Here is a 24,694-nt window from a genome sequence, read left to right on the forward strand (position 1 = left end):
AACGTCACGCCCAGTCACACACTGGCCGGGTAAACGGGCCGAGCTGTATGCATAAATGAAAAAAATTGAACTGTCAATGAGATGAAGATTGTAGAATGTCTGTACTTTACTAAATTTATTAATATAAACGCTAATATGTTATGAAGCCACAAAATGCACGTCCACGCGCATTGGGTACTAACAGGTCTGGAAGGCGGGATGTGGTGTTGAACAGACGAATCGCATCAATGCAATGTTTAGGTATATTACTATTCATCCAATACGAGCTTCCTGTGTGAAACGTCATGTAAGTGTTTGAGCACCAAGCCAATCAGATACGAGAAGAGGCGGGACCAGGTGGATGGATGACTGGAGTTTCCCTTGCTGTCTGAAGATTAATGGAAGAGGTCTGTTGATCTGAAGAACCGACTATCAGGTGGTCGATTCCCGGATTTTGTTGCACTTCACGGCTGGTCGAGGAACGAATGGAAACATATCAGATTAAATAACCGACCGCGGGGAATACGGGTCAAGCAGATACAAATTCTGTCACCCAAATATCAACTGACAAGGCCTGAGACAACACCTGGCTTGTTCGGGCCAGGGTCTGACTGCAAGGAACGCTACGTGCTAACGTTACCTCGCTAGTTAAAAACACACAACACCCTTCGACGAATTGCATCGGGACCGGATATTGGAGAAAAGTGAGCGACCTCTGGAATAAAGGAGAAACTGAGTGACACCAGCAGGATTCGTCGGTGCGCTGTTGGAAATTTGTTAGCTAACGTCAGTTAGCTGATATCCGCTGGCTATCTGTGCGAGCTAACGCGCTAGCATAGCTAACCTCGGCAGTCAGATTAAGCTGCAGGCTTGGAGACGTTCTCTTGGCTGGAGTTTTCACTAACTCACAATTCAACGAACAACTGTTGGATGAAATTTCATCACATTCGTTTTCTAATAATGATAGCTGTCAGTTAGTAGCTAGCTGTCAACTTCATTGAGTCCAACGCCCAAGTTATCTGTGTAGCATAACTAAGCGACTTCTAAGAAAAAGTCATTCGGAGCCAAGAGAAACTACCATCAGGCTGCAATCATGGGCAACACGCCCACCGCGAAGAAGGGCAATGAAATGGAAAGTGGTGAGTACCCCCGTATTGAGAGCAGCTCCTTCCCGTATATGTAACATGTAAATAAATAAAACAATTCCTCTAAATTACAAAATATCCGTTGTAATGACCAAACATAACTCGATTAGCTTTGTTTTCATTGGGTTGGCCAAGGTAATATTTTCTGTTGATGTGTTTTTGAGGAAGTATACACAAGTATGTTTCAATTTCTGCTACAAAAGCAAAACATGCAATCACATACAGCAGCTCAGTATCTAACTTCAAATAAGTATAGACTGTTTTGGGTGTAACCATTTACTGCTGTACCTTCCCACTGTGGCAGCAATCTATCATCTCTCCAGTGTTTCAAGAGAGCTAATTATCCACCCTTTAAATGCAGCGTTTCAAATTAGTTAAACGTTTTCATTCACTTATACACAAAATGTCAAGCCAATCTGTTGGATCATGGTCAGCAGAAGCGGCTGTTCAGTCTCATCCTATGGGAAAGCTCGTGATCCTAAGCCCAGGGTTATATTCAGCAGGACCAGTCGTTACAACAACAGCAAGGTCTTTTAAAACAGTCATTGGTTTTCTTGTGGCTTATGGTTAGCAGTTTTTTTGTTTTTTTTTTTTAATTTACAGATTTGCAAGTCTTTGTCTAAAGCCCACCCTTCTACCCATCTCGCCCCAATTTAATTTTCAAAATGTAAGTACACAAGGGCAAGAACCCTCTTGGTGTTCAGAGGTAGTTTGCATTTAATGAGTGGCATTTTAGAGAAAATGAAGAATTGAGCTTGTTGTTATCAGCAGAAAGAAATAAAGATACCAGGGTGGTCATATGATACATGAGGATGATCTACTCCAGGCAGAAAGTTGGGAGTTGAACAGTCTCTTGAATGCCATGTGATGAGCAAGGTTTTGAACAAGGGCATTTGTATGTGTGGCAAAGTTTTTGTGAGTGCACATTGTCTCCTCTGATCTGGACTAGTTTTGTGTTAGTTTTTGTGCTATTACAAGTCCTCAAAAATGGCAAGTCTTCCACATGCGCTTTGTTTTTAACAACTGAGTGATCTAAAATATCTACTTTGTTTGGAAGTTTTCTGACTTTTTCTTTCCTCTTAGTCAATCTCAGCAGCCTTACAGGATACTCAGGAGGGCAATGTTTTATGTATTTACTTAAAACACTATAAATAATGCCCAAGTGTGCAAAGTCTGAACATGGAACTGTGAAATCATCATCAGCTCCTTGTTACTGGTAGAGGGTAGGTGTGAACCCCAGTCTCTGTAACTTTCATATAGGATGGTTTGTAAGGTGTTTTTTTTAATGCTTTAGAGAAGAATAAAAATGCATTATTTTGTAGAAATAGAATAAATGAATTAAGGGATGGAGAAAGTTCTACTGTCAGGTTTGACCATGTCTCAAGCTTCCCATTCTTGTCATTCTGTTCGCTGTTGGTCCACCCTGATCTCCAGAGACAGGTGCAGATCAGGGATTTCAGAGCCCCACACCCAGAGGCGTCATTTTTTCCACAGAGCAGCCAGAGATGATACATAACATGGCAGGGCATTTTGGTTTCTACGAAAAAGGAAAGCGTTTGTGGGGGACTGTTTCAGGTGCACGGCCTCTGTCGTTGCAGACAGGAGAACAGAGGTAGAGAGCTCCAGCGCTGGTAAAGGGCTCATTTCTGGCTCACAGGAAGAAGCAGGGCAGACAGACTGTGAGCTGTGGCAGGAAGTGAAAGAGCACCGAAGGTCCTGCCCAGGCTTTTCACAGTCGGCCATCTCCTCTCCTGTTCTGTAGACTGCACACACTCCACGTTTTGTGGATTTCTGGTTTCGTGTAAGATCTGGACATACTGCTGAGTCTTGAAAGCTACAAAGGCTGGTAGCTTGCCTTCTGTAGCCTCATAGGATGTCTGTTATTCACATGATGGCAGGAAGGTTGTTTCACCGAACTGGACCGTGTCTGGGGGACATGAGCAGTGGCGAAGGCACACATCACCGACCACAGGAGGAGCTAGAGGCCTGCAGCTCGGGTGAGTCGTCTTGCTGGAGCTGGACAGAGCACGGGTTATGGGTGGAGCTGTTGTTCATGCCATGTCCCACTTGTTTAGCCAGTCACAACAGAAAAGCATTTGTTTGATACATAACCTCTGTGTTTTTTTTTCTTAATACGATTTGCTACTAAATCCATTAAATGGAGTGTTGGGTGTTTAGTGGCTTTGGAGTGACCTTTCTGGGAAACATTAGTTGCTCTTGGTGTATTATTTATGACAGGTTTCTGCAAGTTTGCGCATGTTTCTTTGTAAAGCAGTGTTACATTGAAGCTATAATCATACATATTTCTAATTTGTGTCATTGTACTGCAAAATTTCTGATTGCCATCAAAATTAAGTTGTACTTCCACACTGTAGTAATATTAGGACTAGTTAAAATTATGTCCTGCATAACTTGAGCAGCATTGGTACAAGTTATGTCATACATTGAGTCATGATTTCACAGTTTTATTATGTAGTAAGGTGGCGCTCAGTCAAAGTGCAACTTTCTTTCTATAAATATCTGCATTGTTCATGTCCTTCCTCTTCTCTGCACACAGCTGGTTTGTGTAGCAGCCATGTTTGTGTTTGGATCACCCTCATCACTTCCTGTCTCTACATAAAGGTGCTTTGTTATAAGCCTACACTGATTAGCAGCAGAACATGGTGTTGATATGCCAGTCAGTTGTTTCGGGCATCGTGGAGAACAGACAATGGCAACTTTGGTAGCTGACCCAAAGCTTAACACGTTATATCCATTCATTTTCTGTACGGATTCTGTAGCCAGTAAATTACTCAACTTACTGTGAAGTGACGGAGGTAATCATTATACTGCGGTGCAGTCAAGCCAGGAGCATGCACAGTCAAGCTGAAGATCTTGTAGAAAAGTTCTAGAAAATCCACTATGGATTCAGTTGCATGCTGGGAGTGACCCGTTTTGCTCCTCCTGCAGCTAACCCGCATTATTCTTCTCTGGTTTATTCTGATTCTTGCTGTCCGAGCTTTAGATGGCAGCATAAGAGATAGGACAGGGCGGGGAGGGCAGTAATTTTACCCTTGAACCTATTAATACATTTATTAGGCTGTTAGACTTGGCGCTTCCTTTGACAGGTGATTAGATAGAGGTCAGTATGAGGTTCCTATGTGAGATTCTCACGAAACTGTACACAATCTAATTTGATTTTGACACAAAAAAAACATTTGAATTTAATCATTTTTAAAGGCTTACTCAGAAAATAATTTTTTGACGGTCTGCCTTGTTTCAAAGTAAAACCTGGAGTAAGGTTGGACGATATTAGAACATTTTGGGATGTGGGTATTATTCATTGTGATGACAGGATTGTCAAATTCTCCTCTCCTTGTTTTCATATCTGTTATTACAATGCTTTCAACACTCACTGATATGTTTAGCGTCTTGGGTTCCTTCATCTGTGTCAGCTGTGTACATCTACCAGAATCAGACTAAATCCAACAGTTGAACTATATTATAGTGAACTATAGGTGCAATCTACAGTGCAGATCTCGCTGGGATTATAACAAACTGATTAGCAGTTCACTTAAAGCACATTCACACTGTTGGTCCAGTCCATGGATCACTAAACATGAGAAAATTCACACCTTCAGTTAATAATCTTTGGCCCCGTTCTCTTTGACAAACACAGATTTCTTGTTTTTTAGATCGGACCAAACAAAGCCATGCAGTTGCAACAGATTGTTTGGGGGCAGTATTGAGCTGATTGAGAAAAAGTAGGGGTCTAGTTAGGGTTTCTTTTGCTACTTTGGTGTTCAAATGTAGTTGTGTGCCTGCACTTCTTGACCTCTCTGTGTAGCCCCACGAGACATTTTCAAACTCTTTCATCTTCTAATTCGCATTCTTACGTAGTTTTCCCTCTACTACTTCTTCTACTCAAATGCTTTGCTCTTGTGACACATCATCTCTTCCGTCAAGCAAACTGCTCCAGGGTCTGAATGAACCGCACTGAGACCAGCAGTTGTAACCGTGCCAGGTTATGGTTCTCTGGCCCGTTTTAGGGTCCGGGATGGGTTTATATCTGCGGCATCCATTCCAGAAACCAGCCTCCAGCACGGTAAAAAGCGTTCCAGAGGTTGGTGTAAAAGCACTGTTAGTTGGGCTAGCTGCTCAGGTGGAGCCTACAGTTGGCTGGTTAGAAGACATCACATAGTGTGCCGGTTTTAGTTTTAAAATGGTTACCTTAATAAGACGGATGAGTGACGGTTCTTGAGTTTCTACACTACAAGTACCTTTTTTTTTCCTCTAAAAATATGTCCAAACAACCGACTTTGTTTTCTGAACAAGGGAAAAGTTTAGTAGCCTTCTTTCAGCCAGTTGCCTAAAAGTGACTGTGTTTTCAACTAAACTGCAGATGCAGAGCATTTTAAAGACATAAAACTCCAAATTTGTTAGTGTCTTTATGCATCTATAACAGGCATTTTAAAATAAGCTGTCACTCTGCAGATGCATTCACACTAACAGATGCCGAGCCCTGAATTTTATGCATCAAGGACAAACTGGAGGAGAGCATTTTCAATCTGAGAGCTATAACAGTGGCTCCCTCAGATGAAATCTAATGGCACTAAATCTGTATTTATGCACTTATTTGCAAGTCACTATGAAATTTCTGTTACAATGTTGCTTGTCAAAAAAAAAAGGAGATGTATTCATGTTGGTGCAGGAAGCTAAAAAGGAAAGCCAGCAAATTGTTAGAATAAAATTCCGACTGTTTTTACCATGTACCATTGGTATTTACACCATAGGTAGAATGTTGTGTTTTCAGCACTGCAAGCTGTGGCACCAATAAACTGGTGCTACCTCAGTACCAACTTTGAGTTGTGCCAGGGAGACCAACAACCAATCAAAAACATGTTTCAGACTCCAGAGTTGGATTTTATATTTTTTTTCTGCCTAATTCAAGACCGAAATGAAGCGAAAAACTTTAGCATTAATAAAATGTCAGGTTTGAGATGGAATAACGTGAGCTCACTGTCTCTAATTTACCCACACTTTGATTATGATATCTTATAACCACTTCAGCAGCATGTGTCTTTTAATATCAGAAGATGTTGTTAACAAATCCTGTTCCAAACACTGTTTATATTTTGTTTTCCCACCATATTACTCATCAAAGATCAGCTGGTCGGGAATGTAAACCAGTCACAAACATTGTGCGTTGTTTAAAGAAACATTAATAAATTGTTGGAGCTTCTGCTTGTGATTTACTTCTCTAAACTCTATCCCTTCACTGGAACTCAGAGTATAAGATAAACTAGAAAATTTCGGAAGAAATTTAGACGGGGCCTGCCTCTTGGTGCGTGCTTCTGGGACCACAAAGTTTCTCTGGCCGTTGGGTTTAGCTATTTAAAAATCATTATGTATGCAGTAATCACCTTAAAAAATCCATAGTAACTATGGGGGATTGAGGCTTTTATTTTGAAATTTTCAGTAGGCTTTATTTTAAAAGGCCAACATGGTCCTATTTCCAATACTGGGTGAGCTCCAAGAGTAGTGTGAAGCCCACTCCTGCAATCATCTATTGTTTAAAGGCTTTTATTTTGTAGAGCATGTTTTGTCTTATTTTGAAAGTCCAGCATGGTTGTCACTTCAGGTCTGGGTTAGTTCCATTAGTTATATAGAACCTGTTTGCTATTTAAAAATCATTTTCTATTCTCTTTTCAGCTCTCAAAATCCATAGTAACTATGGAAGGTGTGGGCTTTTATTTTGAAAGTTTCAGTAACCCATATTTCAAAGGAGCAGCATAGTCCCATTTCCAACACTGGGTGAAGTCCAACAGTAGTGTAATGCCCAGTTATGCAATGATCTATTGTTTAAAGTGTAAAGGCTTTTATTTTGTAGAGCATGTTTTGTCTTATTCTGAAAACCTAGTATGGGTGTCCTTTCAGGTCTGGGTTACTTACATTAGTTACATAGAACCTGCTTGCTCTTCTAAAACCATTGTGTATGCCATTATCAGGTTTCAAAAATCATTAGTAAGTATGGAAGGTTGAGGCTTTTATTTTGAAAGTTTCAGTAAGCCTGTTTCAAAGGACCAGCATAGTCCCATTCCCATCACTGGGGGAGCTCCAACAGTAGTGTGAAACCCACTCCTGCAATCATCTATTGTTTTAAGGCTTTTATTTTGTAGAGCAGGTTTTGTCTTATTTTGAAAATCAAGCATGGTTGTCCTTTCAGGTCTGGGTTATTTCTAATAGTTATATAGAACATGCTTGCTATTGTAAAACCATTGTGTATGTTATTATAAGCTTTAAATAATCATTAATAAGCATGGAGGGCTGATGAAAGAAATTGACCTTTAGGGTCAATCACTGTTGTCTGGGTGTTGGAACAGCAGAACATGCTGTTTAAGTTCCCCACACAACATGGCCGCCATGTAGTTGCCTTCTATGAAGATGGTCAAAGGGTTAGGTGTCATGTCAGGGTTAAGCCATAGAAATGAATGAATATCAATGAAAGTCAATGCAAAGTCCTCAGAAAGACAGTAATCCATGCATGTGTGAATGTGTGTGTGTGGGTGTGTGTGTGTGTGGGTGTGTCTGTGTGTGGGTGTGTCTGTGTGTGGGTGTGTGTGTGGGTGTGTGTGTGTGTGGGTGTGTCTGTGTGTGGGTGTGTGTCTTAGTGTGAGACACAGAGAGGCAGAAAGAAAGACAGAATCACATCCAGACATATACAGTAGGAGATACACAGAGCTATAAATAGAACAGTGAGGAATGAATCAGCCAATCAGCAAAGAGCGTCAGTGTAACTTGACACCTGCTGTTTCTCACTCACGCAGCACCTCTCTCTCTGTCTCCCCTGGTCTAGGCTTTATAACATGGAGGCGCATGCTCCCGAACAATCGGCTATAACTCTGAAACCGTAGGGGCGATCGATGTCATTCTTGGACCGTTTTTATCAGAACGGACAGGGGAACATTAATATTCATCCTTTATTAGTGAAAATATAATAATAAAGACACAACACTGGGTGAAAAGTAAGGGAAAATGGAGAAAAAGGCAAAAATGCCTGAACATGCTCCCGAACAAAGTCTAATATCTGGGAATCCGTACATGGTATTTGAAATTTTTTTAAACTGTGGGCGACAGCTATCCCTCGTCCCCAATCATGGATATTTTCATAGCTCTATGTCATTCACAGTATAAAATATGATTATGGAAAGAAATGGTGTCACTCATGGATTACAGGTCAAGCTCTCATTGAAAATACATGGGAGAAGGCCTACAGAAATCTACTGACTCTTGGCGATCGAGGGGTGTTTGACAGAAATCTATGATACTTAGAACAATTTTGAAATTATTGTGTGAAAGCAGAGGCCCGGCCCTACAATCTGACCGAAAATTGTGGCTGTAGAGCGAAATTTGTGGCCGTGAGGGCCAGTTGAAACTCATTTTTCCTGAAAAAAATCCCCTCTTTTTACACTCTAGTAACTGCCATCTCCACTGTTAAGAGTGTGATTTTCTGGCAAACTTTGTGTCGCTTGGAGTCTAATTTTAGAGAAACCGTAGCAGTTATCAACAAACCGTTTTCACTTCTGAAGAGCCGGCGGATTTTCCTACAAACTGAAAGTCAAACTGTTTTTCTAGGTGAAAGTATGGCGATACAGTAGAGCCTCAAAAACAGTGAATTTTGAGGATTTCTTCGCCCCTGACTCCATTCATTCCTATGGGATTTTTGGGCTCGGTTTTTCGTTAATTACGTCGCCATAGTAACTCGAAACGCCAATAAAAGTAATAGCACACCTCACGGGACCGAGCCGGTCGTTTTGATGTATATATTGTGGGGGTGCACGCAGCGGTTCGGGCCGCATTAATTTTGACGGAAGAAAAATAAATAAATAAAGAGTCCAGTTTAGAGGTGAATAGTAATAGGTGCCTGCCCAAGCATTGCATAGGAGAGCAGTGCATTGCTTCGCAATGCACTGCTCTCCTATGCAATGCTTGGGCAGGCCCCAACTAGAAAATTTCGGAAGAAATTTAGACGGGGCCTGCCTCTTGGTGCGTTTTGCTCCGACCAGAGCTTGCTATTTTTTTATTGTCTATGCTATATTCTATGCTATTATCAACTTAAAATATGACTAGTAACTCTGGAAGACTGATGCTTTTATTTTGAAATTTTCAGTAGGCTTTATTTTAAAAGGCCAACACTGGGTGAGCTCCAACATAGTGTGAAGCCCAGTCCTGAAAAGATCTATTGTTTAAAATGCAAAGGCTTTTATTTTGTAGAGCATGTTTTGTCTTATTTTGAAAGTCCAGCATGGTTGTCCCTTCAGGTCTGGGTTAGTTCCATTAGTTATACAGAACCTGTTTGCTATTTCAAAATCATTTTCTATACTCTTTTCAGCTCTCAAAATCCATAGTAACTATGGGGGGTTGAGGCTTTTATTTTGAAAGTTTCTGTAACCCATATTTCAAAGGAGCAGCATAGTCCTATTTCCAACACTGGGTGAACTCCAACAGTAGTGTGAAGCCCACTCCTACAATCATCTATTGTTTAAAGGCTTTTATTTTGTAGAGCATGTTTTGTCTTATTCTGAAAACCTAGTATGGGTGTCCTTTCAGGTCTGGGTTACTTCCATTAGTTACATAGAATCTGCTTGCTCTTCTAAAACCATTGTGTATGCCATTATCAGCTTTAAAAAATCATTAGTAAGTATGGAAGGTGTGTGCTTTTATTTTGAAAGTTTCAGTAAGCCTGTTTCAAAGGACCAGCATAGTCCCATTCCCATCACTGGGGGAGCTCCAACAGTAGTGTGAAGCCCACTCCTGCAATCATCTATTGTTTAAAGGCTTTTATTTTGTAGAGCAGGTTTTGTCTTATTTTGAAAATCAAGCATGGTTGTCCTTTCAGGTCTGGGTTATTTCTAATAGTTATATAGAACATGCTTGCTATTGTAAAACCATTGTGTATGTTTTTATAAGCTTTAAATAATCATTAATAAGCATGGAGGGCTGATGAAAGAAATTGACCTTTAGGGTCAATCACTGTTGTCTGGGTGTTGGAACAGCAGTACATGCTGTTTAAGTTCCCCACACAACATGGCCGCCATGTAGTTGCCTCCTATGAAGATGGTGAAAGGGTTAGGTGTCAGGTCAGGTTTAAGCCATAGAAATGAATGAATATCAATGAAAGTCAATGCAAAGTCCTCAGAAAGATAGTAATCCATGCATGTATGTGTGTGGGTGTGTGTCTGTGTGTGAGTGTGTGAGTGTGTGGGTGTGTGTGTGTGTGTGTGTCTGTGTGTGAGTGTGTGGGTGTGTGTGTGTGTGTGTGTCTGTGTGTGAGTGTGTGAGTGTGTGGGTGTGTGTGTGTGTGTGTGGGTGTGTGTGTCTGTGTGTGGGTGTGTGTGTCTGTGTTGGTGTGTGTGAGTGTGTGTGTGAGTGTGTGTGTGTGGGTGTGTGTCCCAGTGTGAGACACAGAGAGGCAGAAAGAAAGACAGAATCACATCCAGACATATACAGTAGGAGATACACAGAGCTATAAATAGAACAGTGAGGAATGAATCAGCCAATCAGCAAAGAGCGTCAGTGTAACTTGACACCTGCTGTTTCTCAGTCACGCAGCACCTCTCTCTCTGTCTCCCCTGGTCTAGGCTTTATAACATGGAGGCGCATGCTCCCGAACAACTGGCCATAACTCTGAAACCGTAGGGGCGATCGATGTCATTCTTGGACCGTTTTTATCAGAACGGACAGGGGATCGAGAATATTAACACACTTTTGTTGAAAATATAATAATATAGACATAACACTGGGTGAAAAAAGAGGGAAAATGGAGAAAAAGGCAAAAATGCCTGAATATGCTCCCGAACAAAGTCTAATATCTCGGAATCTGTACATGGTATTTGAAAATTTTTTAAACTGTGGGCGACAGCTGTCCCTCGTCCCCAATCATGGATATTTTCATAGCTCTATGTCATTCACAGTATAAAATATGATTATGGAAATAAATAGTGTCACTCGTGGATTACAGGTCAAGCTCTCATTGAAAATACATGGGAGAAGGCCTACAGAAATCTACTGACTCTTGGCGATCAAGGGGTGTTTGACAGAAAACTATGAGACTTGGAACAATTTTGAAGTTATCGTGTGAAAGCAGAGGCCCGGCTCTACAATCTGACCAAAAATTGTGACTTTAGAGCGACATCTGTGGCCGTGAGGGCCAGTTAAATATCATTTTTCCTTAAAAAATCCCCTCTTTCTACACTCTAGTAACTGCCATCTCCACTGTTAAAGTGTGATTTCAATATTTAGATTATTTGATTATATGTTTCTGATATTCAGTTAAAAGAAAGTCTTAAAAAAATGCCTGTACTATCTAAAATGGTAATGGGTGTTTTTATTATCAGTAGTATCAGTATTGAGTTTGATATATTATCACGACAACCTTACTTGTATGTAATTACTGTATGTGTTGTGTATGGTTTATAATAAGGGAGGAGCTAACATTTATTTGGTCAGCTGTACAAAGTCTGCATATTAACAGTCATCATGTATTTTGCTTGTGTTGTTGTGGTTTAAAATGAAGCTCGTGACCAAACCCCTGTTTATTGCTACCTGACTTGAAGTACTCTCATAATCTGGACCTTTTTGGCCTTTGAGAACTTTGTAGAACCTTTCTAACCCGGCTCATTTGACAATGAAGCAGACGCTTTAGTCATCATTTGACACTGTAGTTCAGACGGAACCAAACAAACCCGACTGATGTATGAAGTACCCCTGAATACTGCATCCGGAGGCTTGTTTTACACATAGCATTATGGAGGAAAAAACCTGTAATTTTTGTAAAGTTTAGGAAATAAAAAAAGACAACTATGAATGTGTTGTTGCTACAGCCGTGTTTACAGCAGTTAGAGCTATGGCTTATTGCTGTGCCTGTTTTACTATCATGCAAAGGCTTGGTTGTGTTTGTGGCAAGCTATAGATCTGTTTATATGATCCACAGCTATACAAAAACAGCAAAGTGAGATTCATTTTCTAACAAAAACATATTTTCTGGACTGAAACTCTAAGGCTGTCCTCACATGGCTGAATTTAAGTGAAAACTCTATGAAACCAGCAGAAGATGGATGAGAAATTCTTGAGCTCCTGTGTTTCTGAACTGTTAGTAAATTGTCTGGCCACTGTGTTTCAGGGCATTAGATTATAAAACAAGTTTCCATTGGTGGGTTTCTGAGTAAGTGCCCCCTGGCTATAGGCAGCTTATGTCAGAAATTGATTTTTCAACTTTGCAGACTGGCAAGCACATTTCTAGCCTAAATGCTACTGTGTTTGCCTCCTTAACCATTTTATTTTGCACCACATTGTCCATCTGAACAAGACTGGCTGTAAACTAAGACCTGATTATTCACACTTTTACAGTGTAATGTCGGTCGGCCTGCCCTAAAATAACCCTTCTGTTTCTGCGTCAGAGTGGGCCAGCGAGGCCCAGGGGAGAGATGTCGGATTGATTTTTGGAGGATCAATTCAGCACTGGCACTATGCAGGCTCTGGTACATTTAGGCTTAGAAAAAAGGTTTGTGTGGCAGACCGTTACTGTTTTGCTCCTCTCCCTGGAGTGCCACTTTTTATGTTTTTCGGAAAACACCCAGATCATCTCTAAAGGTTTGTCATCAAAGATGTGAAATCTGATTGGTTCGGCTATTTAGGGAAAGTTTGCCCTGCATCTATTAGTGTCTGCTTCATCTCAGGGGCCTTTACTTAGGCCTAGTTTTCCATAGGACTTCATCTCTGGGCTGGTTTATTATACCAGCTAGTGTTTTATGCCCCTCCTCCTGGTGATTGTGCCCCTGTTTAGATCAATATATAGCGTCGGTGTGTGTCATGTGTTTGTGTGTGTTTAACATGAGAGGGAACGGCAGAGAGCACTTTATGTACAGAATAAATATTGATACAAACCAAGCAAGGGTCCAATTGATCTGTAGGAGTTTTAACGGGAGCACTGCTGCACGGTGGAGGTGGATGCAACTTTTTAAACCTGGTCTCCGGCAAAGTTACATTCTTTGGAAAGCTTGAATACTGTCTGCTGCCAAGGACACCCAATTGGTTTGTGTCAAGGTTTTAGTCGCTGGTCTGGCCAGATAGCTCTTCAAGGGGGAGGACAGGTCATGAGTCTGTGGCTGTGAGGAAGAGGCAAAGGAAGAAGTACAGGGGAGACTTTGCAAGGCTAATGTGTGACAGGAAGAGCTCCAGAAAGCATGCAAGCAAGAGGGAGTCGTCCTCGCGCTCAAGCGAATCTGGGTCGCGCTCAGCAGAGGCTGCAGCACCAGAGGTACCCATAGTCCCCCCAGATGGTAAGGAATTTTAGAGTATATGGTGAGGCGTTTTGTTCACTTGCAGCTCCGGAGTAGCCATGACAGGAAAAGCTCCTAAATCTAACAGAAAAGCTGACTAGATGAAGGCCAGCAGCTTTTAGGACAGCTGCTGATCCTACATCCACTATATCCCTGTTTTTCCTCCTCAGCACTCAACCATATTCTAGTGATTGTTCCATTTTTGGCTCTTTCTGCTTGGAAGTGGAAGTTGAGCCACTTTCTTGGAAAATGTTTTCTCCGGTCTGCTTTCATTGCTCTCTGTGGGAGCCACAACCGTCCTGACATGTTTACGTGAACTTTAGTCTTTGCCATTTTTGCTGGCCTTCACCCATCCTACTGTTGGAGCTGAACTTTAGAGAGTTTGCAGGAAATCGGACTTTAGTAAGGATGTAGATTTTGTATTTGTCTAAATACCCTGAGTAATTTATGTCAATAGATTCATTTGAGAAGGTTTTGTCATAATTTAAGTTTTCTAATTCAAACATAATTTATGTTAACATTTATAGCCCTCTATAGCACTCTAACTCAACTTGCACTCTATTGACCACTGGCTGGCTTTATCTAAAGTGCCCCAGGCAGCTGTTTGGCATTGATTAGCTAGATAGAAAATTTGCATAATCATGAAAGGTTTAACCAGGGTTATCGTTCTGCTGGTTTTATGATACTGTGATCATTCTTTTCTGTTGTTATTTTTAAATGTGTTCAGTTAAGTGCACAAATGTCAGCCTCTGAAAGAATTGCAATTTTCCTGTTTTTGCTAAAGTAATTTAGCAGCAAAATAAGCTGAAATTTATAGTCCTTTTTCTGACGGCAGATGTTTGTTACTAACTTTCTTCTGTGTATGTCCAAGTCTGACGGCAGAAATGACAGTATTCCCTCAGTTACTGTAGCCAGTGCACACATGGTGGGGAGGAATGAGGAAGGGCTAGTTGTCTGCATGTTCCCACAGAGCACTGTAAGAAGCCCCATAAAGATAAGGGCCAAAGAAATTAACTTCTCCATATGACAGCATGTGTGCCAAGTCATAATTAAAATGTCCACCGCCAGATGACTGTCGGATAATAATTTTGTTTCATGTTTACTTTCCACTGACCTACAAAGTCAAGAAAGGGCATGAGTACTCATCCTCCTTAAACGACACATTCTTAGCCCTCATTTACTTATTTAGTGTATGTTTGTTTATCAGCACGCAGTGATGGCATCTCAATGGTCCGGCTTAAGTTAATCCCCCTTTTTCTTTTCTGGTGGTGTTACTCAGAACTCTTGAAAACCAACTTTCTCAGAAACTGACCCCAAACGTTACACACTGTTGCATTTGGATTGCAGTGCTATGCAAAACTACTCAAGGCATGCGGAGCTGTAAATAATCAGACGTGGGGTGAAAATGGGAACAAGGCCTTACCAGTCCTGTTTTTCCTACTCTGACATCTAGCTCATCTTCTGCAGCCTGGCGTTGCATATTGGTTGATGTCAGGCTGTGGACTATGACCATGCACAATGTTTTCCTGCTGAAGTGACTTTCAGATGTCTTATTTAAGTCGAATGGTTTGCTGAGCATTAGTTAGTCACAGGTTGAGTTGGATTCTGTAAATTATTTACATTTGTGTGCTTTATTTTTATGTTTTCTCAGTCTTTGCACTGTCTCTCTGACTTTATAGCAGGGACTGAAGTATTCTTCTCTGGGCTATTTCTCTGGGTGTTTATTGGTTCAAAATCTCCTAACACGCACTTTGTTTCTGATTGCAGTGAAGGAGTTTCTTGCCAAAGCCAAAGAAGATTTCCTGAAAAAATGGGAGAATCCAGCACAGGTTAGTGAGTAAATGATTACCTTTAGATGTCTCCTGTTAATGTCTACACTATGTTTTCTCTTTTTAACAGTCAGGATAATATTACACAGAAAATGTTACTTAAATACGCTTAAAAAAAACAAAAAACATGTTTAATCATTATTTGCTTTTGAGTTAAGATTTACTTATTCTTTTGTTGTTGGTCAGTTAGGTGGCTTTTTATTTCACAAGAGCAGGATGCCCTCTGCTGGACAATTGTGAAATAACACGTAAATTCTTGTACTCTTGTATCTCATAATTATGACTTAGCTATCTTATGATAATGGGATGCTATCTTATTATTATGAGATAGCATCTCATATTTATATCTCATAATTATGAGATACAATTTTTGTTTCTTTTTTCATCAGAGTGAGGGAAATGGGCTTCCATAATAAAAAAAAAACAGCACAGTGTACTGATATTTATTTAAATAACCATGCTTTTTATGATACGTCTTATTTATCTATCACGTTTTGTCTAGGTGTTTTCTTATTGATATCTTCTTCTGCCCTTCCAGCAAACTGCAGCGTTGGATCACTTTGAGCGTTTAAAGACCCTAGGCACTGGCTCATTTGGCCGCGTCATGTTGGTTAAACACAAAGAGACAGGCCAGCATTTTGCCATGAAGATACTTGACAAACAAAAGGTAGATTGAGCTTGATGCACACCTTACAAGAGATAAAATTGTGTTAATTAAACATGACGGCTTGGTTTGACTAGCCGGGATCAGGCTGTGTTTCTCAAGAAGGTGATGCCTCTTTATAGAAATTGTACTTTTCCTAGTAATATAAACTAGCTTGGATTGTTGCACCAATAAATGGCAACTTTTTAGATGAATATCTGCTTTGACAATGCATCTCTTTCACTTAAAACCTGAATTTTTTTTCTAGGTAGTGAAACTGAAGCAGATAGAACACACACTGAACGAGAAACGTATCCTGCAAGCTGTCAATTTTCCCTTTCTGGTGCGACTGGAACACTCGTTTAAGGTGTGCCTTTTAAACGTTTGTCTCTGTGTCTGTTAAAGTATATATGCACCATTTTCTGCACCAATGTAACACTTTTGTTGTCTTGCTGCAGGATAACAGTAATCTGTATATGGTGATGGAGTATGTGCCTGGGGGGGAAATGTTCTCACATTTAAGGAGGATTGGTAGATTTAGGTAAGCTGACTTCTGAATCCGCACAGGCTAAGTAGTTTAATGCACACTTTGTTTGATTGTAAATATTGAGGTTGGTATGTTTTACAGTGAACCACACGCCCGCTTCTACGCAGCCCAGATTGTACTGACCTTTGAATACCTTCACTCCTTGGATCTCATCTATCGAGACCTAAAGCCAGAGAACCTCCTGATTGATCAGCAAGGTTACATACAGGTGAGATTTTCACAATTGCTTTTTTTTCCAAGATCAATACCAATTTCCATCTTGTCTTTATAAAGCATGTGGTCAGTGCTTTGACCTGTCTGCTCTGTACTCTCTTTAGGTAACAGATTTCGGATTTGCAAAAAGAGTGAAAGGCCGAACCTGGACGCTTTGTGGGACTCCAGAGTATCTGGCACCAGAGATTATCCTCAGTAAAGTAAGCGTTGAGCTCAGACCATCTCATAGTCCTGCAGCTTCAGCAGCAGTTTTTCTCTATCGTATTCTACGTTGAGGTTTGTTAAATGTGTAAGTTATGCTCCGTCTTTTCCTGTTTTCAGGGTTACAATAAGGCAGTGGACTGGTGGGCTCTGGGCGTTCTGATATACGAGATGGCTGCTGGTTATCCTCCCTTCTTTGCAGACCAGCCGATCCAGATTTATGAAAAGATTGTATCGGGGAAGGTGAGTTTTAGGGAAAGTCACACTGATCACACTTTCTTGTTTTTGACAGTAAACATTTGTTTTGAATTATTAAAATTCTCACTGGTTAGGAGCAAATATTTCAGCTACACATCATCACATAATTCTTAATTAAATTAATTTTCACCATTGTTTTGGCAGAAATAACCCCGACTAAGCAATTTTCTGTTTCATTTGTTCTTGTTCTATGTTGATTGTTTTACAATCAACGCTTTTGGGAAGTTTTTTTTAAACTTCCCAAAAACAGTTTACCGGGTGGCAAAGTCTTCCTTTTTTCATCGCAGTGGTTGGATGTTGTTTCCTATAAGGTTATTTTCACTACTGTGGTCCACTTCTTCTTCACCCATTCATGATTTACTCGTTTCAGTGTTGGTTTATGGACAGGACTTGTCTTGGGTAAAATCTATCACTTGCATTTAAATTAGCATTCTGAAAAATTAGCAAAGTATCCAGATTTTGTTCTTTACATAATTGTTTCTTTAAATGTAATACCCAGACAACCGAAAATGCTGCTGTGGCACACATTCAGAAACGATTTAGTCCACTCAACATAAATTGGAGGCATAAACCCTTGGGGTTTGGGAATACCCTCTTCATGAATGTTGCTTTTACTGTTTGTAGGTTCGTTTCCCTTCCCACTTCAGCTCAGACCTGAAGGATCTGTTGAGAAATTTGCTGCAGGTGGACCTGACCAAGCGGTTCGGCAACCTCAGGAATGGAGTCAATGATATCAAGGGTCACAAGTGGTTTGCCACCACAGATTGGATTGCCATCTACCAGAGAAAGGTGGGGCCAATTTTTTCTTATTCTAACATTGTGTGGCAAAGGTGTCGTCTTACAGGGACAGAAAAAGCTTTCAAACCAAACAAGATGGGTTTAAATTAAGCTTTGATTAGTGGAAATATTTCTGCCTGTACTTTTTAATTGGAATTTGTGAATTACTAAACGATGAAGAAATTACAAAGAAATAGCTTTATATCATCTTAGAAATATCAGAAAAGTTGTGGTGATTGCCACACTGACAAAACAAATACCAATTAAACATGACTAATATAAAGAAAACCATATCTCCTCATCTTGAGCTTGTTAGTGTTTATTAATATTACTTCCCAGCCTACACTGGTTGCAAAGCAATACAGAGAATTGTTCTTAGTTTTTAGAATTATTCCACGTAAACCTTTTCACATTTCATCATGTTACAGCCAAAACCTCACTGGAGTTTACTGCGATTTTTCGTAACAGACCAGTGTAAGTAGTGCATAATTGTAAAGCAGATGGAAAGGGATTCAAACTTCTTTCAAAACATTTTCAATTCAATTCAATGTATTTATGTTGGCCGCTTCACGACACGTCGTCTCAAACAGTGCAGTCAATGAAGTTTATTATTCAAATTGGTTAAAAGGTTTTTTTTTCTAAGGAAACCCAGCAGATTGCATCCAGTCAGTGACTTGCAGCATTCAGTCAGTGGACAGTCACTGGTGTTGACTTTGCAGCAATCCCTCATACTGAGCATGTAGCGACAGTGGAGAGGAAAAACTCCCTTTTAACAGGAAGAAACCTCCAGCAGAACCAGAACCGGGCTCAGTGTGAGCAGCCATCTGCCACGACCAACTGGAGGTTTGAGAGAACAGAGCAGAGACACAAAGAGAACAAAGAAGCACTGATCCAGGAGTACTTTCTATGGGAAGGAAAAATAAAACATTAATGTTGTAGCTCCTTTAGTGGCTTCATCTAGGAGAGAAAGACAGCTAAGCAGATGAACTCTGAGCCAGTTTTCATGAAAGAGAGCACATACAGTTAGTTACAGTAAAAGCTCAGCCAGTAGCTATATCTACAAGAGAAACGTGCTTAAGCATGAAAGACAGGTCCAAGTGTATCATCTGTACAAGGAGAACTTTAAGTACAAATTAACACCTTAAAAGTGTTGTGAATTGGTATTCAACCTCCTCTATCCTGATGCCCCTAAATTAAAGCTGTTGTAAACAATTGCTTTCAGAAGTCACCTAATTATTGCTTAGTCCACTGTGAAAATAGCCTAGTTGATGCTCAAACGTCAAGCCATACTTGCACCAAAGATACCCCAATAAAAGTGTTGCAGCTGTTTTTAGATTTGTTTAGAAAATGTTGAAAATCATGCATTTTTCCCTCCACTTCCCTTTTATGTACTACTTCATGGTATATCATTTAAAATGCATTGAGGTTTGTTCCAAAATGTGAGAAAGTCCAATAGATATGAATACTTTTCAAAGGTATGAATCAGGTATTGATCAGAGAAGCAGCCAAAAGGCCTGTGGTAACTCGGGAAGAGCTGCAGAGATCCACAGCTCAGGTGGCAGAATCTGTTGGCAGAACAACCATTAGTTGTGCACTCCACAAAGCTGGTGTTTTGTGGAAGAGTTGTAGGAAGAACGCACTGATAATAAGTCCCATTTTCAAGTTTTTTAGAAGCAATGAAGGGGTTGTGTTTTTCAGCCGCGTTGCTGAAGACGCACCAACCTGATTTAACAGGCTTTTAGTGAACTGCAGTCATCTGAATCGGGGTGTAGTTTAAAGCAGGGAAACATCTAAAATATGCAGGACAGTTTGCCTTGAGGACCAGGGTTGAAAACATGTAGGGGACACAGCAAACATATGAAACGGCTGCCCTGGTTGGATGTATTACACTTTTGACCTATATGCAAAACACTGTATGGCAGAAAAATGGCACCGTATATGACCCTGAACACACTAACCCTATTGTAAATTGTGCTGGTAGTAGCATCATGCTGTCAGAGGACTATTTTTTTTTTTAGCAGGGAAAGAGTTGAGGAGAAGATGGACGGAGCTAAATTCAGGGCAATCCTGGACGAAAGTCTGTTAGAAACTTACTGACTTTCACATACTCATGTTCATTTATTTCTGTTATCCTATTTTCCTTAAAAATAAACTTATAAACTACCAAGCTGGTAGAAACATACCCCAAAAAAACTTGCAGCAGTCACAATAGCAAAGGGTGCTTCTGGTAAGTGTTTACTCACAGGGGCTGATTACAAATGCAGGCCACACTTTTAAGATTTTTATTTGTAAAACCATGTGTCTATTTTCTTCTGCCTCATGTTGGTCTGTCACACATGAAGTTTGTGAATTTAACGTAAATTCAGTAATTATCCAGTTTGATTCAGCTGTTAGGGTGAATACCTTATCGTATGACCGCATTGGATTAATATAGTAATATTTGCCACCTTTTGTGTTGCAGGTGGAAGCTCCTTTCATCCCAAAGTGCAAAGGCCCCGGTGACACAAGCAACTTCGATGACTACGAAGAAGAGGAAATCAGAGTTTCCATCACGGAGAAGTGTGCAAAAGAGTTTGCAGAGTTTTAGATTCCAACCACGAGTAGCAAAGTGAGGGACAGAGATTTAGAGAATAAAAGGGGATCTGAATACAGGAAACACTCGGTTGGACTGACAACTTGCTCATTTGTAATGAGAAAAATAATGTAACCCCCCCCCCAAAAAAAAACAATTAGTAAGATAGGTAAAGTGGAGAAAGATCTACAGAACCAGCAGTTTTGCCTTTTCTGATTGTTTCTCATGGTTTGCTATTCATTGATTTCTCCCTCCTGTGTTTGGGACAGGATCTGGATCTGTTGCCGTTCAGCTACAATGTACCTTGTAAGGTACTAAGTCTGTTCAGCTCCTTTTTGAATGGGCCCCCTCTACAAGCAGCCTCTAACAACCGTAGAGTGATTGTTGTATCCTGTCAGCCAGTTTCCATCCATCTCTTCAACCTGAATCTGTCCAAGCAATACCAAGTCCAACAGATGTGCCTATCATAATGCCAACTGCTTGGAAAAACTCTCTAGTTTTGGCTATGGTTATGTCGACCCTCGTGGCCATTTGATTGAAAGCTTGAAAGCTGTCTGCACCTGCCTTTGTCTGCTCAATGTGGCTTGGTTATTGGGTGGATGATGCACTCAGCTGCTTCCATTTGAAGCAGTTGGGACCTCTTTGATCAGAGTGAAAATTATTTATCACAGTAAACTTCATCTACGTCTTAATCCTCTGGGGACCTGAGAGAAGTAAACATGAGGTCTGCAATTCAGTTTGTCTTTCTCTTTGATGAAATTATTAGAGCATTTTACAACTACTATTGGTGATCATTTTGTCCTTTTTTTTTTTTTTTATGTCAATCTCTGTGCTTGTGTGTTATTTAGTGCTCGAGGGTGGGTTAACAAGCCGTGGTTTAGCAGCTGCTAACATTGTGGTCACACTCCTGATGATGATTTATTTTTATTAGAAAAATCCATCTTTTCAACATTGTCTCACACACCTGTAAAGGCGATTATAAAATACAATTTTTTGTTAACTGTAGATTGCAGTTGTCTACTTGTAACTCTGATGGTGGATATAAATACGCAAAAACAAAGTAGCAAAACTTTTTAACAAGGCGTGCATGGTATTTTTGTACAATATCACTTTCAAAGAGAGACAACAGAGGTTTTATCTGAGCTAAGGTACCTGATATTGTGGATAAGATGTTTAATATTAAAATGAACGCTTAATGATTTATTGAACATGGAAGAGTTAGGTGTGTCAGCCTCCTTGCTCAGCTTTCACTCGTAAGGCGGACGTTTGCAGATTATTGTCACTGATGTTAATATCCTTATGATGACTTTTTTTTTTTTTGTCTGCTTTTTTCCTTCAACCTTGTCGCATGGTTTTAATGCCCAGCCAAATTTGGGGGGCTTTTGAGGTTCTTGTTTGGTTTCTTTGTTACAAATTTAACTTGGGATGCAAATCTGGAGCACTACCCCTTTTTGCCAAGTTTATTTCTGTGGATGCAAGACAATCGCAGACCAAATCTTAGTGCTGGTTTGTTGACTGAACTCATTGCTGTGATTTGAAGGATGTAAGCTTTCACCAATCTACCCTTCATAGGCCCGAGGTGCTAGACTTTGTCCATCTCACTGCAAACGCTTCTTTGAGTTGTTTGATGTGCATTGATCTATTTGTCTGAGTCTTGTAACATTAAATTTTTAGAATGTTTATGACTACATGATTTAAGTAGGCAAGAGTAATTGTTTGGCAGTGTCTTAATGTAATTGAGATCAAACACAGGATACCTTTTGAATGTCTTGGTAAGGAGTTGTTTCTGTGCTGTTTGGAAACCTGATGTGTATATATATTTTTTTTTATAACACGTTTCTTTGGTGAGCTTGGTTTCTCCTGCATGTTATAAAGCAGGATGATGGCAAGACCTTCCCTGGACCTGAGACATCTCTGAGAAAAATCATTGTTTCTAACAGCCTATTTATTCCTTTTTTTTTGGACATTTCTCTAAATTAGGCCGCGTATCAACATGATTTGTCTGGATAATGAACCACATGCCACGTGTTTTCTAATCTGTTTCAATAATTTGTGCTTATTCTGTATACCTTTTGTATTTTAAGGAAAGAACATGTAATAGTGTTTCATCTTTTTCCTGACAAACAGCAAAATCAGAGTTATAGAAGGCTAATCGACCTGGTCCACTCCAGACATTAAAGACATTAAACTTCTTTTCGTTACACTTTTTCTCACTCAAACTTTGTCAGCTGTCTCATTCTTTTCTCCCAGCTTGACACTACTGACTGCTCTGTGCTCCATTAATTTTGTCTCCTGTTTGCCTTCTATTTCCACACATAACACTTTTTACATCTGAGCAGTTTTGCGTTCATATTTTCTAATTGTATTTTCAGAAAAACAAGGGGGAAAAAAAACAAAACATCAATCTTTTTTTTTTTCTCATTACCTGGGTACAGTGCTTGTGTAGTCTATTGTACCTTTTTGGGAAACAATACTGTATATCTTTGCCTTTGACAGTCTTAACTATCTTACCCTCTGGAGAACTTGACAGATACCCTTAGAACACAATGAGTATGTTTAAAAATATATATAAAGTAATATTTTGCAAAATGTATCATTCCAATAAAGTTTTACTTGTTAAGACTAAACGTGTTGGTTGCTTTCACTTTATTCAGTGCTATTTTACAAATTAAAGGTTGTGATTTTACTTTTTTTGCACAGAGAGAATGTAACCTAGCTTGCCTATTATCAGCAGCCAGCAGGGGATGTATACTGCAATGCACATGCATAAAGCAATAGAAAACCTGCTCAGGGCAACTGAGAGATGAGTTAGATTTTATTTTCAGGAGCTCGTGTGCCCCCTTTTTTTAATGCCATCCTGGGTGACTGGCCCATAACTGCTACAAAGCCCAACATCTCCAATCATCACTGGTTTTGGGTGGTAATCATTTTCTTCGCATATAATTTACCTGTAAATGTATAGTGAAAGAAAACCCAACAGACTCTACGGTCGTGAAATGCTTGCTGTTGACTTTAATTGAATCTTTAATCTGCCTTGGGGTTAAACCAGTGAGGTCATTCTGTGTAAAAACGTGTTTGACAGTTGCACGAGAGCAGCAAATGTAGTGCATTCTGAAAATCTTGGTAAAATGGGTTGTTACCCTGTTCAGAAGAACAGCGTTATTTGATTAAATAGTTGATTGAAGAGAAGTAAAACACAAACGACAGGCAGCTCAGCATAAAAAATGTCCAATGCTCAGAAACTAAATCCAGGAAGACATGGAAGAAAATTCAAACAAATTGAAGAATTGCCAACAAAGATTCAACCAATCATCTGCTCCAGGGTGATCAAAGGAGGTCTATACTTATCTGAGAGTGTTGTAACAATTAAAGAACCTGGGATAATGCCAAGCAAAAAAAGACATTTGCCAAAAAACTCATTCACTGGCCTAGAGAAAAATGCCACAATGTTTTATTGTGTGATGAAAGCGAGATTGCTCGTTTGGACTCTAGACATTGAATTCAATCCACAGGTCATGTTGAAACATAGTTGCTAAGGCATCATGGTGTGAGCTCATGTATAGAAACTAGATTAACTATGAAGTGGACAACAATCCCTGGACTTTCTTCCATTTGGAAACTTGTAAGGTAACATCAATGATGCAGTTTGAGTCAAAAGCAAGAAAGGCAGCTGGAGCAATGGAATGTGGTCCAATCATCCTGGGCTGGAATACCTGTTTGCAGTTAAAAGACCCTTGTCAACTCTATGCATCTTAGATGGGAAGCAGTTCGCAGAAACAGTTATACAACAAAGTATTTCACAGCAAAGCTAAACCATTAGCCCCTTTCATTGTGTTCAGTAAATGTTTGTTAAAGCCTTAATTTTTTTGGAATCATTGCAAATTTAATTTATTTTTCTTTATAGTTTGCTTTGGATTGAGTGTACAGTACTTCTGATGCATTTGCATGTATGGACTAGGACATTTGTTTTTCCAATTTTCAGGTGCAAAACAACTGCTGTATTGTCTGGATTTAAAAGCAGACAAAAAGTCCAGATAGATTCAATCCATTGGGATTAATTAATAAATACAGTGGAGTATCATCAGCATAACAATGGAAATTTACCTCATACTGTCTGGAAGCATTGTAATAGACAACTGGCCCAAGCAGTGAACCCTGGAGTACACAACAAGTAACACTGATCTGTGAAAAAGACTTAACATTGGCATAA

At 39.9% G+C, this 24,694-nt stretch overlaps 1 protein-coding gene across 3 annotated transcripts; it reads left to right on the forward strand.

Annotated features, from left to right (window-relative positions):
• Positions 1–331: 331 nt before the first annotated feature.
• Positions 332–23,115, forward strand: LOC124864749 (cAMP-dependent protein kinase catalytic subunit alpha). 3 transcript variants are annotated; one of them, XM_047359654.1, is made up of 10 exons: positions 332–1,118; positions 15,212–15,273; positions 15,812–15,940; positions 16,185–16,283; positions 16,375–16,457; positions 16,545–16,671; positions 16,781–16,876; positions 16,998–17,120; positions 17,760–17,924; positions 20,374–23,115. In XM_047359654.1, exons 1-10 carry the CDS (start codon positions 1,073–1,075, stop codon positions 20,497–20,499), a joined length of 1,056 nt encoding a protein of 351 aa, XP_047215610.1. In that variant the 5' UTR covers positions 332–1,072; the 3' UTR covers positions 20,500–23,115. The 3 variants fall into 3 exon arrangements, with proteins under 3 accessions (XP_047215610.1, XP_047215609.1, XP_047215608.1); XM_047359653.1 differs by lacking the exon at positions 332–1,118 and adding an exon at positions 2,834–3,121; XM_047359652.1 differs by lacking the exon at positions 332–1,118 and adding an exon at positions 13,140–13,444.
• The last annotated feature ends 1,579 nt before the right edge of the window (positions 23,116–24,694 follow it).

Source organism: Girardinichthys multiradiatus, chromosome Y, assembly GCF_021462225.1.
Source record: "Girardinichthys multiradiatus isolate DD_20200921_A chromosome Y, DD_fGirMul_XY1, whole genome shotgun sequence".
Lineage (NCBI taxonomy): Eukaryota > Metazoa > Chordata > Actinopteri > Cyprinodontiformes > Goodeidae > Girardinichthys > Girardinichthys multiradiatus.

What these genes read in the sequence shown, in the direction of transcription:
- LOC124864749 (XM_047359653.1), top strand. Translation starts at nt 2,998, where the DNA reads ATGTCTGTTATTCACATGATGGCAGGAAGGTTGTTTCACCGAACTGGA. An exon ending in ATCAGCAAGGTTACATACAG is followed by an intron (nt 16,672 to 16,780) that starts GTGAGATTTTCA and finishes TACTCTCTTTAG; the next exon opens with GTAACAGATTTCGGATTTGC. An exon ending in AAAAGATTGTATCGGGGAAG is followed by an intron (nt 17,121 to 17,759) that starts GTGAGTTTTAGG and finishes TACTGTTTGTAG; the next exon opens with GTTCGTTTCCCTTCCCACTT.